General features: G+C 33.4%; 1 protein-coding gene across 3 annotated transcripts; it reads right to left on the bottom strand.

Annotated features, from left to right (window-relative positions):
• Positions 1–331: 331 nt before the first annotated feature.
• smpx (small muscle protein X-linked) lies at positions 332–16,390 on the bottom strand. Of its 3 annotated transcripts, none has more exons than XM_044104057.1 (5): positions 16,275–16,390; positions 11,001–11,063; positions 6,371–6,457; positions 5,080–5,220; positions 332–1,870 (listed from the first exon to the last, which is right to left on the bottom strand). In XM_044104057.1, exons 2-4 carry the CDS (start codon positions 11,034–11,036, stop codon positions 5,083–5,085), a joined length of 261 nt encoding a protein of 86 aa, XP_043959992.1. In that variant the 5' UTR covers positions 11,037–11,063; positions 16,275–16,390; the 3' UTR covers positions 332–1,870; positions 5,080–5,082. The 3 variants fall into 3 exon arrangements, with proteins under 3 accessions (XP_043959992.1, XP_043959994.1, XP_043959991.1); XM_044104059.1 differs by lacking the exon at positions 16,275–16,390 and adding an exon at positions 14,965–15,186; XM_044104056.1 differs by lacking the exon at positions 16,275–16,390 and adding an exon at positions 14,962–15,183.
• Positions 16,391–17,258: the final 868 nt, after the last annotated feature.

Below are 17,258 nucleotides of genomic sequence, written 5' to 3'. Positions count from 1 at the left end.
AAAAAACACAATTCCACAATTACAGTGCTTCCATTAAATAGAAAATGCAATAAAATTAATTCCTGGATAACTTTAGTCATGCAATAAGTCATTAAAAATCGTACCACACCATCTTCCTTCTACCACTTCCTGTCGTCTTCTTTGTCATTTCTAGCAGTAGTAACATCCGATTTTTGATCATAACTAAAAAAAAGTGTTTCCATTGAAGTTTTGTGAATGCACTAATTTTGATACAACTGAGAAACTGAAAAAATGTTTTCATGAAAATGTGAGGTTTTTTATAAATTGGCGCATTTCCATTAAGCTCTTTGTTTCACAGTTGGAGCCACAATTGTCATCATTTTATTTTATTACAACCCATCCCACGGTTGTCATTGACAACCCCAAAATTTCAAAAATATGGTAACACTCGAAAATAAAAATAAAACAGACAATAAAGACAAATCCTCAAATAAAGGGCAACTGGACTTTTGACTACTCATACAGAAGGTTTCTTCAGTTCTGAACATGAACAGGAAGTTTCAGAGTAAGTTAATGCCAGAGAATCATTCGTCCATTATACCCGATTACTGATGTTACCGGCCAATTGGTGTGATTGTTGACTACAGTCCTGTTTCTATTCAACCACTGATAATCTACACCAGTGTACAAAATGAAATTTTGCTACATTTATTTGACTTCCACTCGGTAACAGATGTTTTGGTATGGAAAAGTCAACCAACATATGATTGTTTTGTCTTTTAGTTTAACAGGAAATGACAAAATGGGTCTGTTGGGGGGGGTTTTCATAGGTTTTACTGTGATAATATTAATTTTCTGGAAAACACAAAAACATCAACAAAAATACAAATAATATTAACTTCCAATCCCCAAGCAACCAACCCTTCAGTTGATACAGTAGAAATATTTAATCACAGGCCAGTTGACGTTTAGGAGTTTATATTAATAATATTATAGTAAACTCTATTCACTGCAAATAACTTCACTGAATGAAGAATAAACATGTTTTAGCCAAAAATGGGCACTTCTACAGTTTATGTTGAAGTGAGACCTCTTCTTGATAGACAAGCTTTGTTGTCCTTATATTATTTGAAGGTCAAGAAAATACAGTAAACACCAAAAATAATGTTCTTACATATACTGTATACATTGCCTTCAGTTCTGAACATAAGCAGGAAGTATCAGAGTACGTTAATGCCAGAGAATCATTCGTCCATTATATCCGATTACTGATGTTACCGGGCAATTGGTGGCCAATTCAATACAAATTAGTTTCATAATTTGTATTGAAAATATAAACATACATTTGAAAGTGTTTCCTTTGTCTGAATTATTTTATTACTATATTTGATTAAATCATTTTAAAATATAGTTACTTGTAACTGTTTTTACTAAATACTTTTGAGTCATTTCTTGAATTTTTTACTTTTACTTGAGTAAAAATCTGCTGACGTAGTGCTTCTCTTACTGGAGTTCGGTTTCTGTCCGCAACTAACGCGGCGCTAACAAGCTAAAGTGCCTAAATGTTTACTGCTACAATGTTCATTTTGTTTTGGGATAAAGGAGGATTCTTTAAACTAATAAACTAAACGAACCCTAAAATACTTAAATAATGGCCAACATCTTATTCAGTGAGTTCAAACCCAAACTACAGCAGAAACAGAATATTTCTACTTTTAAAAAAATATGAATTAGCTTAAATGTGTATTTTTATCTGAAATATTGAATTAGGAAAAGTTTTTAGAGGTAATTTTAGACAGATTGTTGGGGTTCCTCTGATATCTTGTAGCTACAGTGTTTCTACTCTTTCACATCAGAGGGAAAGTCCGAGTTTGTGGAGATTATCGTCCATCCTCTTCGGCTCAAATTCCTGCAGGAGAAAAGAGGAAATCTGCAGTGAGGGATTTTATTTGGCAGCTATCAACGAAGCAGTAAGAAACAGCAGGAATCAAATGATCCAGATCTTAAAGAAACATCCATTTACATTTTAAATTTGTTTTTTCATAAATTGATTGTTACAATATTGTTATTTTCAGCTCCTGTTTTGGTGTAAAGAGGATTAATGGCAAGAAAATTGATGATATACAAAAAAATATCTAGTAAAGATCCTTTGCTTTTGTTACATGTAAAAGTTTCATATCAAAAAGTAAAATTTTAATATTAATATCTCATGGTATTTTAAAAGCTGAGAAGATCTCAAAAAGCAACTCGTTATTCCCCAATCAATGTGGGGAGAAATTTAACTTTTTTTTATTCAGTCAAACAAAAAGTGATTTTAATTAGAAATGAAATTGTGATTGAAATAGTTACCATTATAAATAAAAAAAATATTTTGAAACACCTAGTTTTCTGTATAAAAACCTGTTGTTGTTTTTATTCAAATTGCTTATTTTTTTTCAAAAAGTGAAAATTTTCTACAAAACCTCTTTTGTTTTTTTTTTAATCTGAAATGTTAATTTTTTCAAGAAGTGGAAAACCAAAAAAATGTATTTGAGCTCGTCAGAAATGTTTGGTTTCGACTGTTTTTGTTTGAACTCAAAGAGCTTTGACTTCTGACAACAGGAACTTTGTGGGCTTATGGAGAAACAATGAAAGACGAGCTCCTATTGGTTAGTACCAATTAAAGCGACAGGCACTCAACCCTCCCACTGTATTTGCAAAAGACGAACCCTTTAGTAGCTGTTGAGTTACAACAACTTAGGGCTGGACAATATGCCAATAAAAACACGTTGTGATCAATATCAATAGATAATCAATCATTTCACTCAACTCTGATCTACAACCACACAGCATTCTGGGAGATGTAGGCATAGGGAAGGCTTTAGCCCCTCAACCTTTCACAACTAGCCTAGCCAGGTTAGTGGAATCAACTCACTCATTCTATGGTTACCTAGTAACTCACTCATTCTATGGTTACCTAGCAACAACCTGTTGAGTAACTTGCGCAGCAGCAGTTTAAGTTTTAGCCACCCCTCATAACTGCTTAAAAAAAAAAAAAAAAAAAAAAAGCGATATGGAATGAATGTAGAATATTACTACAACAGCTGAAGAGGAAAACTTTGGATAAAACAGGAAAGATCACTAGTTTGGCAGAATTTCAGGTTTTTAAAACAAAAGAAAATAACTAAATATCAACATCTGCTGACATGAAAACCCGTATTTTGTGATACATATTTACATTATTTTTAAGTTGAACTGCTCTGATTAATAATTATTTTTAAAAGCCTGTCATACCCCAATTCCCAATAATAAGATTTGTGTTTTTCTTATTTTTAAGAAAAGCGACAGATCTGATTCAAACAGGTGAACATGTTGTTTTTAGTGTTGGTTTCGCTTCATCATCGGACGGCTCCTGCTGCGTTCCTTTGACAGGGTGGAGCGGTCTCGGCGTTTATGTGCCGCGGTTTCTGTGTCCTGCTGACAAAGTCACAGCACAGACCGCGCCACATTGCTCACACTCCTAAAACACACACCAGTAATGCTATAAAATACAAATATAGCGCCTGACTCAACCCTCCCAGCCCACACACACTCACACACACTTACACACATCAACAATAGCTCGGCTTGACCCAATGCAAAGAGTAGCCAACAGTGACCCCCTGTGGCGAACTGGAGAATTACCAGTAACAATATAGACCTTTGACAGTAAAGATTTAAAATATTTCTACCTTTACAAGCTAAAATTAGTAGTTTTTTTTAAGTCAAACTATTTTTTCTTACGTTAAATGTTATCTAAAGCACAGGTGTCAAACTCCAGTCCTCCAGGGCCGCTGTCCTGCAGTTCTTAATGTGCCACAGGTACAAAACACTGGAATGAAATGGCTTAATCACCTCCTCCTTGTGTAGATCTGTTCTCCAGAGCCTTAATGACCTAATTATTCTGTTCAGGTGGTGCAGCAGAGGCACATCTAAAAGTTGCAGGTTACCGAGCCCTGCAGACTGGAGTTTGACACCCCTGATAGGAATAAAAGATACAGTTAATAGTTTTGTCTAGACTGCTGAATTGTTTTTAGTTTTAGTCTGCTCTGGACTTTTTGCTGTTTTCCCAAACAGCCTCCAAGCTTCCTTCTGCATGTTAAAACACAACTGCGTTTTTGTTGGAAAATTTATTTTCTTTCACTCAGACTGAATTTGCATCCTCGCTATGAGGGAGTGACGTGGTTTATAAATCACCCTCTATCCTTCCTTTCTGTGCTTTGGTTTTTATTTGCATCAATTTTATTTCTGGAGACTTTCACCATGACCCGTCTGCACTCGGCAACTCTGAAAACAGCAACATGGAGCAGAAAAATAAATGTATTTTCTTATATTTAACAATGTTTGTTTCTCAGTTATGTAATATAAACTCATTTGGTTTTTCATGTCTTCTTACTTTAGTATTTTAGTGTTGCTCCCTTTTAATCATAATGTATGTTGCATTTAATTTAATGTATTTGACAAAAATTTTATTATATTATATCCCATAATATATATTTTAGCTACTTATATGTTATTATTTATTCTATTGTTATAACCATCTGGTCAAAACTCAATATGTAATAAACAAACATACTTTTAGAGAACATTGGATATCTGTTGTTCCTTTTCTAGAGGATTTAATTTATTATATTAATTATTGAGATTACATTTTTACTTCATGTTTTCTTCCCACGATGCAAAAAACACAAAAGCTAGTTTCTAGTACAAATATCTTAGTAGTTAGTACTTGTTTACTTGGCAGATTATCTTATGACATGGAAAAAAAATATTTTGAATTAATCTAGTACTTTTTCATCAATATTAAGTAAATAATGACTTAAAATAACCTCTTATTTCTTGCTGAAAACTTATTTTTAAGCTACTTTTGTTTTATTTCAGGTGTACTAAGATATTCATACTAGACCAAAATGGTAAGATTTAGTTTTTTTTGCCAAAAACAGTTTTGATACAATATTAAAATCAACAATCCCACCTGTGAATACCTTTAGCTGTCAAACATTCATCTTCAAAAATTATCAAGCTGACACTTTCAGCTCTTGTGGGTGTAATAGATTGCATTTTTTATTATTAACTGAGCGAAACTACAGATGAACCTACATGCTACTCCTTGGTGACCCATCGTAGTTCACTCTTTTTGTTTTGTAGCTCTGATAGGTTGACAGCCGGTCCCGGTAGCTTCTGCAAAGATTTCTTCTCTTCTAGTGACGGGGGACGCATTGGTAGTTCTGGTGGTTGAGCCTGCAGGAAAACAACAAATAAACTGAATGAAAAACTTTTAAATTAAAAATATAATGGCTGGCTGGCTGTGAAAGCCAAATCTTTTTCCATTCTTCAGAACCACAGATTCTGAGAAATTTGGTTTCTCTTCTTCATGTTTGTTCAGCTCGGCCCACAATGTGACCCGGCTTCATTTGCCTAGGGAAACATGAGGCGTGAGCGAACAGGATCAGAGAGTCCGCATGAGGAGCTGTTCACACCTGCTGTATGACTCTCAATCTGGTTCAAAAAGCTCAACAGAACCAAAGAGTTTGGTTGAAGCTTTCCCTAACTAAACAGCCGTGAGAATGCAAATCTGCAGAATGAACGCTGAAGTCAGGAAAAATAAGAGAAAGCCGAAAATGCTAAAGAGAAAAGTCAGGTTTGTGTTTCAGTTATTGGCCCTAAATTGTGGAACGAATGAAGTGTTGATCTCAAATGATGTCCCGTCTTGCTTTAAAAGAACTTTAAAATGATAAAAGCTTATGCTGTCGCAAAAAATTAGACTTAAATATAAATATGTGTTTGTGTTCTTGTATATACAGAATATATATTTTGTTAATGTAGGCTTTACTATACTGTACTTTTTACTTTGAGTAATTTTGTTATGAAATATCTCTATCTTGAGTAAAATGTCTGGACTCTCTACCAACTGAATAAAGAACAAACATGTTTTAACCACAAATTCACCAGACACAGACACACATTTGCTGTTTTATAAAAGTTTTTATTGGAAAAAAACTGACTTGGAAACATTTTCTTTTGCCTAATTTTGATATTTTTTGCTACTTACATGAATTATTGCCATTTTGATCCTTAAAATACCAAAAATTTCCACTTAAACTCATATTGGAACCATTTGATGATGTAATTCTTGAATATTAAATGTTTAATAATTTTATCAGACTTTTTACCAAATGCTTTTTTTACTCGAGTAATTTCTTGGATGGCTACTCTTTACTTTTACTTGAGTAAAAATAAGTTGAAGTACTGAGTGAAACTTGTTCATTAACAGGCAGTCATTCTTTTTTTTGTTATTAAAGTAACATTTTATTTAGTTTTTTCTCTGTGTGTAATGTTGATAATTCACCAAAATAAATGAAACTGAGCTGAGCTTTGTGTCCAGTCTCACCTCCTCTGTGTCCGCTGTTTCCTCTCTCCTCTTGACAGGAAGTCCCGCCCCCGGACGCAGCGCTCCCATCGGGATGTTCAGATTAGCCTGGTGGGGGGAAATGACACGATAAATGGAGTTCAGTGCTAGCTCTTTCCTGAAAAACCAGTTGTTTTTAATAGTGACCACTGCTTCCTGTTTTCAGCGGGCCATAAAAACCGACCTGTGTGTTGATGAAAATTAGGCCAGAAAGAGAAGAGAGGAAGCTAGTCGAGTTAGCATGTAGCTAACACGGAATTATATAGCGGCTATCACGGAGCTAGCTAGCCGCTATATAACTACGTGTTCAGCCGCTGCCTATTTTATGTGTTTGTACTGTATTTGTAAATAAGCGCACATTGTAGAACTGTACAAAGATGGAGTAGTGTTTGTTACTGAAGTATTTTAAAGGTTTTAAGACCGGAAAAGGGACAAGGGTGTACAGAAAATGGATGTATGGATAAGACCGGAAACGGACTCCGAAAGGGAAAAAAGTAAATTAAAAAATCACTTCTTGAATCTTGCAGCATGTTTGCAGATGTTTGTATTCTTGTAATGTTGCTTTGCCTGAAACTGTTTGCTGTCTTTATGCGTAAAGTGCTTTAAGCGAAACTAATTCATCTCTACAACCAAAGATTAAAGGAGTATTAAAAAGGAAGCCATTATTACAGAAAAATCGCAACACCGATATAAAGTTGTTTTTACCTCCATTTTATTTAAAGAAAAACTGAGTTTTAAAATGAAAATTTATGCTGTTATGACAAGATTTTCTATAAAGTATTTATTGCATCACATCTACAAAGTCCAAAGCCTTTTATGAATATTTTTATTTAAAGTAGTGGGTAGCTGTGAAGTTAAAGAAGCAGCCTTCACTTTTTTTATTTTTTTTATTTTTATTTCATTCACTCGGTAATAAACATGAATAGTTCATGCAACAACTGAAAGAAATCATGAATGAAAATAAAATTAGCTTTTCAACTACTATTACTAACAGAAAAAATACACAAAACAATTCAACATTTTATTACTTTTGTATTTGATTTTTCTCCTTACAAATCTGCTTTGGATATTTAACTTTTTTTCTTTTCTAAGTAAAAATATGATTCCCCCCACCCCATCCCCTTCATATGATAAAATTAAAAATCTGCAACATTAAATAATTACTACTAAAACGAACAAAACTAAACTAGTTTTCTTGTTTTATTTGTTAAGTATAATCAGAAAAAAATTCATTTTCTTTTTAATAAAAAAAGTCGTGATTTTGTCCTCAAGCACTCTTGAATGTGATTCTAATTTATCTTAATATTTAATTACTTTGAGTTGGGAAATTCCTATTACCTTATTACCAAAAAACCTCCAAAAGTATTCCTCCAATAACCTTAAATTGCACTTGTGTTTGCTTAAAATATTGAATATTACCAAACTGTTGTTGAATATTAGCTTGACAGGTGTTTTATGTAGAACCTTGTAACATAATTGTTTATTTATAGATTTCAGTTCATATTTTTTTGGTGTTAAACAAAAAGAAGTACTTGAACATGTTTAAACAGCTTTTAATTGACTATTTGTTGCTTTATTTTCATGTTTTGAAATCATGATGTTGTCTTCACATCTTGTTAGATTTTCATTTTTAGTCTGTATTGATTTTGAAACAAAAACGTAGTAATGTACACCATTTAAAATGGACCAAAAATGGCCTAACCATGCAAGCTAACACTAGCATTAGCATTAGCTGTCGTCTTTTATTTCTGGAAGTTTTAAAAGGTTTTTGATTTCCAAGACTCTGATAATTACAAAGTAAAGTAGTTCAGCTGTTCTGCCTTGTTTCTGAAATGTTCTGTACAAATGGACCTGACCTACGAAGTTCCTCTCGTTAGCATGCTAATGCTAATATTAGCATCTGGGAGCCTTTTACAGATCTTTAGATTAATACATGTTCTAATATTGGCTCCTAATGTGACACATTTTGTTTTAGTTTTGTTCCAGTGACATTCTGAGTTAAAAAATAAAATGTAAACTTTTAAAATTTGAAAAATTACATGAATTAATTATGTATAAATTAGGCTTCCGGTTATTTCTGTGAACTGTTTTGTTCATTTTAGCATTAGATTTGTATAATTTACCATTTTTTTCATTCTAGTCAACATGATTTTTTGTTAGAAAACAAAAACTTGAAACAAACAGGTTCCAAAACACTGTTTTTATTTAAAAATAATACGTTTCCGTGTTTATTTATGTCTGTAACTACTATTTTATCCACAATCCAACACCATAATTTAGAGTTTCTTTGACATTTTTCTTTGGAGCGTAATGAGAAATTCATCCATAATACAAACAAAATGAACTTTTATCTTAATTCTCTGCATTTTGTCGCCTTACAGGTGTCAATATGTACGGAGTCCTGCAGGGGACATGAGAAATCTTTTTTCTTTTGCGTTCCCTCGCATTAAATTACTGATCAGTTATGCGGCATGATTGAATACTTTAAGCTCTTCTTATGATGGCCGCTGTACTTTCTGCCTTGATTCAAGGTTACGTGAGGTTTTTCCATGTATGTTAATGTCTCTTTGTGAAATATCTGACATTTTATATCTTTTTCTTTAGGATAGAAGGGCACCACAAACCTATGATATAAACAGAAACTATCCATAGGAAGGAAATAAAAATACATCCGAACTACTTGGACTATTTCTGAGTTATTATCTCAGGTAATAAATCATCTGATTGTGTCTCTGTTGTGTTCGTGGTCTGAGTGGTTTAAATCTTAGCCTTAACAGACACAAACATGCAGTGAATAAATCGACTTTCAATCAGTTTTTTGCACCAAACGGTTAATAACAATAAACACGTTTTCACTGAGGCTCTCTAAGAGCCATATGAATGAAATAAGTAATTATTGATAAGGCAGGAGCAGGAGGCTTTGACACCTGGGTGGTGGGCGTGTCGATGTGGGCGTGATGTCATCAGGTATGAACGGGAAGGTTACTGGCCTGCTGGCTTTGTGTGTATGAGGAAGCAGGTGAGTGAGGCGGTCAGACCTCGCAAAGCTTGGATCATGATGATCAAAATGGAATAAATCCATAAATGTGACAGAACAAAGAAGCAGTTTGGAGTTGATTGATACAGATGATATTCCCTGAGTTAACCCAGTGCAGCCCTCTGCCACCATTAGTTTTATAATAATAAAACGTGTTTATTGTTATTAACTGTTTGGTGCAAAAAACTGATTGAAAGTCAATTTATTCACTGCATGTTTATGTTTAAGGTTGAGATGGAACTGAACATGAAACCTTTAAATCATTCAGACAACCAACACAAGATACAATCAAAACTGACTTATTGCCCGCGATAATAACTCAGAAAATGTCCAAATTAGGATGTATTTTTATTTCTTTCCTACTTACGGAAAGTTTCTGTTTATATCATAGGTTTTTGGTGCCTTTCCATCCTAAAGAAAAAGATATAAAACTTCAGATATTTCACAAAGAGATATTAACATTCATGGAAAAACCTCACATAACTTTATATTAAAGCAGAAAGTACGACGGCCACCGTAAGAAAGACTTACAGTATTTAATGATGCCGCATAACTGATCAGTAGATTATTGCGAGGGAACACAAAAAATAATCCCCATAATCCCCTGGAGGCTCCGGAAATATGCCAATCTATTTCTGCTTTTAGAAAATATTTCTGAATAATATAGTCAAAATGTGCACTCAAGTAGGAAAAATCAAAGACAGAAAAAGCTCAAAGTGAAGCTACGTTTGTGAATTTTATTTTTATTATTATGACATTAAATCCAGCAATGGAAATAAGCAGCTATTTTTATCAACCAATTGGCGATTGTTGCAATCAACTAGATAGCATGACTTTGTGTTATTATTTGGAAAATGTTTAAAATAGAATCTAAAATTTGGTAAAAATAATTGTAATCTGCTGACATGGCAGAATCAGAAGGTTTTTCTCTTTTATTTATTTTATATGATGAGATATTTTTAATGTGAAATTGTACTGCTGTTATGAGACTGCACTGCAAAAACACAAAATGTAATTTTGTAATTTTGGTCTAGTTTCTAGTGCAAATATCTCGCTGCACTTAAAATAAGACACAACTAACTTGTAAGTTATTTTTTTAGCAAAATGTATGAGCTTAATTTAAGTAAATAATTCCTTAAAATTGCAGAAAAAGGCAGATTATTTTTGACTTTTTCCATATTATCAGTGAAACAATCCAGCAATTGAAAAAACAAGCTCCTATATCTTGCTGAAAAGTTCTTTATAAGTTATTTTTTCTAATTTTAAGTTTAGTAAGATATTTGCACTAGAAACTGGACCAAATTACTTGGTAATATTTTGTGTTTTTGCAGTGTGAGCTGTGAATTTCCTGTTTGTACCGACGCCTATCCCATGGTTAGACATGAAAACGAGCACAATAAGAAGCGGATTCAGTGAATAAAACTTATTTTTTGACATTTAAAGCTGCATATGTTTGCCTCGCTCTCAAATTTGCACAAAAAAAGCCTTGATATTGTAATTGCACTGTTTGAACCTTCAGTAATAATAAATACCTTTATGTGGAAAAAAGAGTCTTTGCGGTAGAAAGTCATTTACCTGCAAGGCCTTCACGTTGGTCACGGGTTTGGACATAATCCTGGCCTCGGTGAGTCCGCTGACCTGCAGGACGGAAAGCCAACACATTCACCAGTGAGTCGGGAAGCTACTGGGCGCACTGGGACAGCGGTTTTTGAGGAACGGGATACCATTACAGTTGCTTAGCGACTCTTACAAAGAAAACCAGGTACAGGAACTGTTCTCTGAATCTTTCATGAGAAGCAGACAGAAATCCTGTCAAAATAAAAGTGAGCTGGTTTCACCTCTGGGTGCACCTTTGGATTGCAATTAAATAAATTAGTCACACTAATCAATCAATCAATGATGGAAAAAGTGTGTGGAGAAATGCATGCAGTGCTTTGTTATTACTGCTTTTAGGATTAGAATAAATGATTTAAACCAGAGGAGATGCAAACTGTCTGCAACCAGATGCACGTTAAACAGACACTCTTTCCCCACTACCTGACATAAAACCAGACTTTTCTGTTTTAGATTACTTACTTTTGCCAAAGTTATTAAGATTTGCTAAATGCTGGAACAAAAAGAAATTCTTTTGTGGATTTTGTTTTCTATACATCTATAGTATACAACGGCGTGTTAGAACTACTGCAAATTAATTTAAAAAAGGAGTGAATTGCGGTCAAAAAAAATTGAGACTAAAAAATTTCAGAGCTCCAAAAGTCCAGAATTGAAACTAATCTCAGAAATTTTCTATATTTTATTTATTTTTTGAAAAGTAAAAAATATGCAAGAAGAATATGAAGAAAAGTTGGAATTTTAGGGTTTAAAATTACAGAAGACTTCCAAAAGTCAAGACTTTTGAGCTTTCCAAATTTGAGTTTTTTTATTCCATTTTTTTTTTTTACTTTTGAAGCTCAGACATTTCTATCTCTTTTCTATAAAATATACTGAGATAAATAACATTTCTTAGTTTTGTTTTTTACTTTTGGAGTTCAGAAAATTCAGAGTTTTTTCCAATACAAATTCTGAGATTAATATGTTTTCAAGCAAATGTTTTACTTTTGGAGCCAAGACTTTTCAGATTTCTTCCTATGTAAATTTCTGAGAATAATCTTAAAATTTCTGTTTTGTTTTTTTTGGTATAAATTTATTTCTTTATATGATTAACCTAATGCACTGTCGTACATTTTCTCTGTATTTGGCAGATTTAATTTTAAATGTCTTACTTTACAAGCTTCTCACAACAGTTTGCTGTAATTCTGGCCCATTCCTCCAGACTGAACTGATAATTATTTTCCTGATTTTATTTGATTTGGCATTTATAGACATAAAAATCCTACAGTATATGAATTATTTCAAGAAGCTAGAAACTAAAATTTTCTTTAAAAATAGTCTTTCTTTAACAAAGATAATTGTTGTTTTCTCTTCACACAGTGAGGAATAAATTAATATTTTTTTTTATAGAGGGTTTGTAAATATCTATTTTCATCAGTGAGTTTCATTCCAAAGAATACAGAGAAGACTGAAACCATTGTTTTTGTGTAATTTGCACAGGCACCAACATTTGCATCATCAGTCTGGGCCTCTGATGGGATAAAGGAAAACATTCAAACCTCATCTTGTTCAGCGTTTTGGGATTTTATCTTTGGGGAGTTTAAACACTGAAAAGCCAGAAAAATAACAAACAACTATTCACATCCACACACCGTCATTGGACAACCGTTCCGTCTTGTTTTGAACTGATCTTCACTTTTTGCTCTTTTTTTTTTTTTTACTAATATGAGTTTAATCATAAACCGTTCCTGGATTCTTAGCTGGCAGTCGGTTCGCTCCTCGTTCCTCCGCACCTGAACTTACCTGTCCGCCCTCCACTGCAGCTTTATTTATGGATTCTATATAATATATAAAATAATTGTACAGTATGCTGTAATATGTAAATTAAAAATATTATGTGAAATAATTTTCTGTATTTATTCTGCCACAATTGGCCCTTTGAAAACGTTATTAATCTGATGAGGCTAAATTGGAAAAAAATAAAAGTTCCTTTTAAAAGTTAAACATTTTCTCGAAAAATCTCAGAAATGTTGAGATTAATCTCAGATTTTTTAAGAAAAGGACTTAAAAATGTCTGAATTTGGGGAGTCAAAAACTTGCTTGAAAAAACTCAGAATACTTTTTTGTACTTTTTAAATTTCCATGTTAATTTCTCAAAATATCAGATTAATCTAAAAATTTACTCTTTTTTGTTGTTGTTGTTTTTCTACCTGCAGTGACTCTAACACGCTGTCGTACTTTTCCTGAGCAGTTATGAGTCATTTTTAAGTATTTATTTTCTTCCGAAAAACTTCTTTTCATTTTCCTGAGTAGTTCTTCCTGCTCGTAGGAAACTCCTGTGTTTTTATCCAGTCTGCAGCCAGGAGGACCAGAAACGTTTCCCTCCTTTGGTTTCCATGGAGCTGTTTGACAACAACACAGGAAAAACTCTCCCCCCAAAATATGCACGAGCTTGTGGGATGTTACGTGATGAGAAGCAGCTGCTTCCTAATAAAGTCTGTCTTTTGCTTTCTGTGCGCAGATGGAGGAGATTTTATGTCAAACCAGTTGTGCACAAGCTGGATCTTTTGTGTTTGTGTCGAGGAATGATTAGTAGGGTGTGTGCATGTGTGCTATTATTGTACTTTTATTTGTACTATTATTGTAGCCATCATGTGACTACAACATTTAATGTTTTAATTACATCTGTATGCCAGATAAAGTTAACTTTTTGTTTAAGGAGCATTAAACTTTGTGTCTCTTTACAATAGACCTACAAAATAAGTGTCTATTTACTTCTTATTGAAATCTTAATGAGATTTATGACACAGTGAGTCATTTTTATACACTTTCGCTTTCTGGTCCAACAATAAGAAAAGGAATTTATAAAATGTCCCTAAGGGTGTTTCAGGGTTCAAAATGTCCTGGAAACGTGTCAAAAACGCCTCCGACTCAACACAGTTCATCAGAAGAACTGAATAAAACAATCAGAATAGTCTGAATTTTAGTAACAAAAACTTTAAAAATAAAACTAAGAACATTGCTAAGCATTAAATAACTAACATGTTAATTAGCATTTTGTATAAATAAGTGTTGTTTCTGAAGCTAAAATGGCTGCTTTGTTTTATTAAGCTGAACAAAACGCGAGCGCCAAAGTTTAGACAGAAAAGTTGGATGTGATCAATATTAATAGATAATACGCCTGGTAGAATATTCAATATTCAACATAATATACACTGAACTCCAAATCAAAACAGTACAGCTTTATGGGAAATGTAGCCAGAGGAAAGATTAGCCAAACTTTCCCAGCTAGCTAAAAGAAATGTTCGTGGAATCAACTAACTCACTCGCTCTTTGGTCGCCTAGCAACAATCTGCTGGGTGAGCAGCAGTATCCCCCCCCCCCCTCCCCTCTTCCCTCCCCAGCAACGACCTGCCGAGTAACTCCCGCGGTAATTTCAGATTCCCCCATTGTGCCTCGTAACTGATTAAAAATAATAAAAAAGAAAACAATGGCGTGAAGTGAAAACTGTGGATAAAACAGGAGGTCACGCAATGTTTTTGGATATTTAAAACAAAAGCAAAACATTATCGACATTAGGAAGCGTTTATATCGTTGTGTGTTTTTCAGCCATATTGTCCAGCTTTACTATAAACAATAGAGGAGACTGCAGGTAGAACCATTAATACTTAATATAAAGTATTACAAAAATCCTACAGATTTTCCGACTATCCATAAACCTTCATTCCTATAAACAAACTGACTTCCAGAACCATTTTTGCTAAGATTTTGCTTCACAGCTAGCTAACAAAATATCAAATTAAACAATTTAATTTGAATTTATTGCACTCTAAGATCAAATCAGAGCGAAATAAAGATTTCTTTATTGCAAATAAGTTTACTCTGGCTTGAGTTGTGATCTAAAACTTTTCTAGTTGATGTAAAACATGAAGTAGCTTTAACTCACCGCCTGATGAAGGAACGGCGCCGTCTAATACTTGAACTGAGTCCTAAATGTGGTTCCTCTGAATTGACACCTCTACGTGTTTCTCTTTAGCCTCTCCTCTCTGCCGCTGCCTCGTTTGTGGCTGAAGGATTCCTCTCATATCTAGGATTTGTTCTCTCTATAAATAGATGAGTGATACACAGAAGGGACCTGCTTTCTATCCGCTCACACACTCACTCACTCTCATGAAACGGATCATAACGCAACTAAAACTGCCGTAAAACTGTTTTAAAACGACTTTAGTGGTTCTTCAGATTGATGTGAATACGTCATTGACTACTTAGGCTTTACCTTTGATTGTTTTGTTAAATATTAATGTGGATGTATGGATGTCTTACAGAAGACTGTATGCAGTAAACATGGCGTAGACTACATAATAATAAATTAATTGAACATATTTAATTTGAAAAGAATAGAAATTATGACATGAATAAAAGTTAGAAATGTAACTATGTATAATACTATACATACATAGCATATTTGGATTCTGTACTCATTGAACAGGAATGAATTGTTATTATTATTATTACTATTATTATTATTATTATTATTATTATTATTATTATTATTATTATTATATAACAGCATATTCATATATAGATATAGATATTTTTAAAGTATTTTTTCTAGATATAGATATAAAAATATATATGTATGTAAAATGTCAGAAAAAACACAATAAGAATACATATATATATATATATATATATATATATATTCTTATTTCAATTTTTTTGACATTTTATTTATTCAGTTATTGCTAAAATAACAGTCATTAACGATTTTTATATTTATAGATATAGATGTTTTTTAAATATTTAATTCTATTTTTTTTTGCTTGTTTTGTTTTTTATTGTATTTTTTTCTCTGACATGTTATTTGTTCAACATAAATGAAGATTTTATTTCCTTATACATAGTTTGAACTCGTTTGTTTATTTTTAATTTTGAGTAAAAGGCCTTATTTGGATTATTTAACTATGGTGACATGTTGACTTCATAAATAATTGTCAAATTTCAGTAAAAGACAAACTTTTCAAAGAATAAACATAATAAATAAAGTAAAAACTACAGAAGAACAAAGAAAACATGCGTATCAATCCCCTCTTTAATCTCAGAGGCTAAAAACGCAGTGGCCTAATTCTGCTCTGACTCCCATGAGGGGCGACCAGGAGCCGCTTGATGTTTTTAAATTCAACGTTTACGTTAATATGCAGCCACAGGAGGGATCCGGCAGAGTTAAAGGTGTGTGTGATCGTGTGTGTGTTGTCTTACCTCCTGTTGTGCGTAGCTGCTCTGGCCGGCCTCGCGCTCTCTCTGAGCTCCTCTCCAGCTACCTGACCCGTTTCAGCTCGTCCTGATTGGCTCCGGTAGACACGAGACTCCTCCAAGTGTGGAAACCGACCCTGCATCACACAACTTATATGAGCCATCAGCCCTCCCTCTCAATGTGAGTCGATGATGAGCGTATTTCACTTACCTTTGTCAAAACTGACCCACATTCATCACAACAAACCTCCAGGGTCCTTCTGGGTCGGTTCTGCCAGACAGATGGAGCTGCTGTGTGTCCAGGTAGTGAAATTAGAAACCCTAAACTGCAGCCTGGTTATTTATTCCAACCTATGCAAATACAACCCACATGCTGTCCTCACCTGTTGGCGAGGAGAGTCTGGTGTTTTAGAGATAAACATCCTCACCGCAGAGAGTTAAACTGCATTTAAGGAAAAACAAACTGCAGCTACTGCAACCCTCCGCGTTTATTCACAACCTTCACTGCAAAAACACAAAGTCTTATCAAGTATTTTTGGTCTGGTTTCTAGTGAATATATCTTAGCACACTAGGAATAAGACTAAACTAACTTACAACTAACTTTTCAGCAAAATAGTAGCTTGTTTAAACTTTAAAGTGAATAATTCCTTAATATTAATAAAAGAAGAGCTGCTAGTTTCACCAGCAGATTATTTCACTTATAACAAGACATTTTCCCATATTATAAGTGAAATAATGTGCCAGTAGAAACAGTACTTTTTCATCAGTATAACGGAATTATTGACTTAAAAGTTAAGTTAGTCAAAATCCATGAATAAATAATAATATAAAATAATTTTTGGCAAAATTAGTCCCAAAGCCCTAAAAATGGCTTTTCAACCGTTTTCTGTTAAATTAATGATAAACTGTTAAAATGTTAAACTTTCCTTATATCATATTAAACTTGTCACCTTCTAAATTTCCAAATTTTACAATATTCGACAGATAAA

Source organism: Gambusia affinis, linkage group LG21, assembly GCF_019740435.1.
Source record: "Gambusia affinis linkage group LG21, SWU_Gaff_1.0, whole genome shotgun sequence".
Classification (NCBI taxonomy): Eukaryota; Metazoa; Chordata; class Actinopteri; order Cyprinodontiformes; family Poeciliidae; genus Gambusia; species Gambusia affinis.
This window is presented reverse-complemented; position numbering and strand designations above follow the sequence as displayed.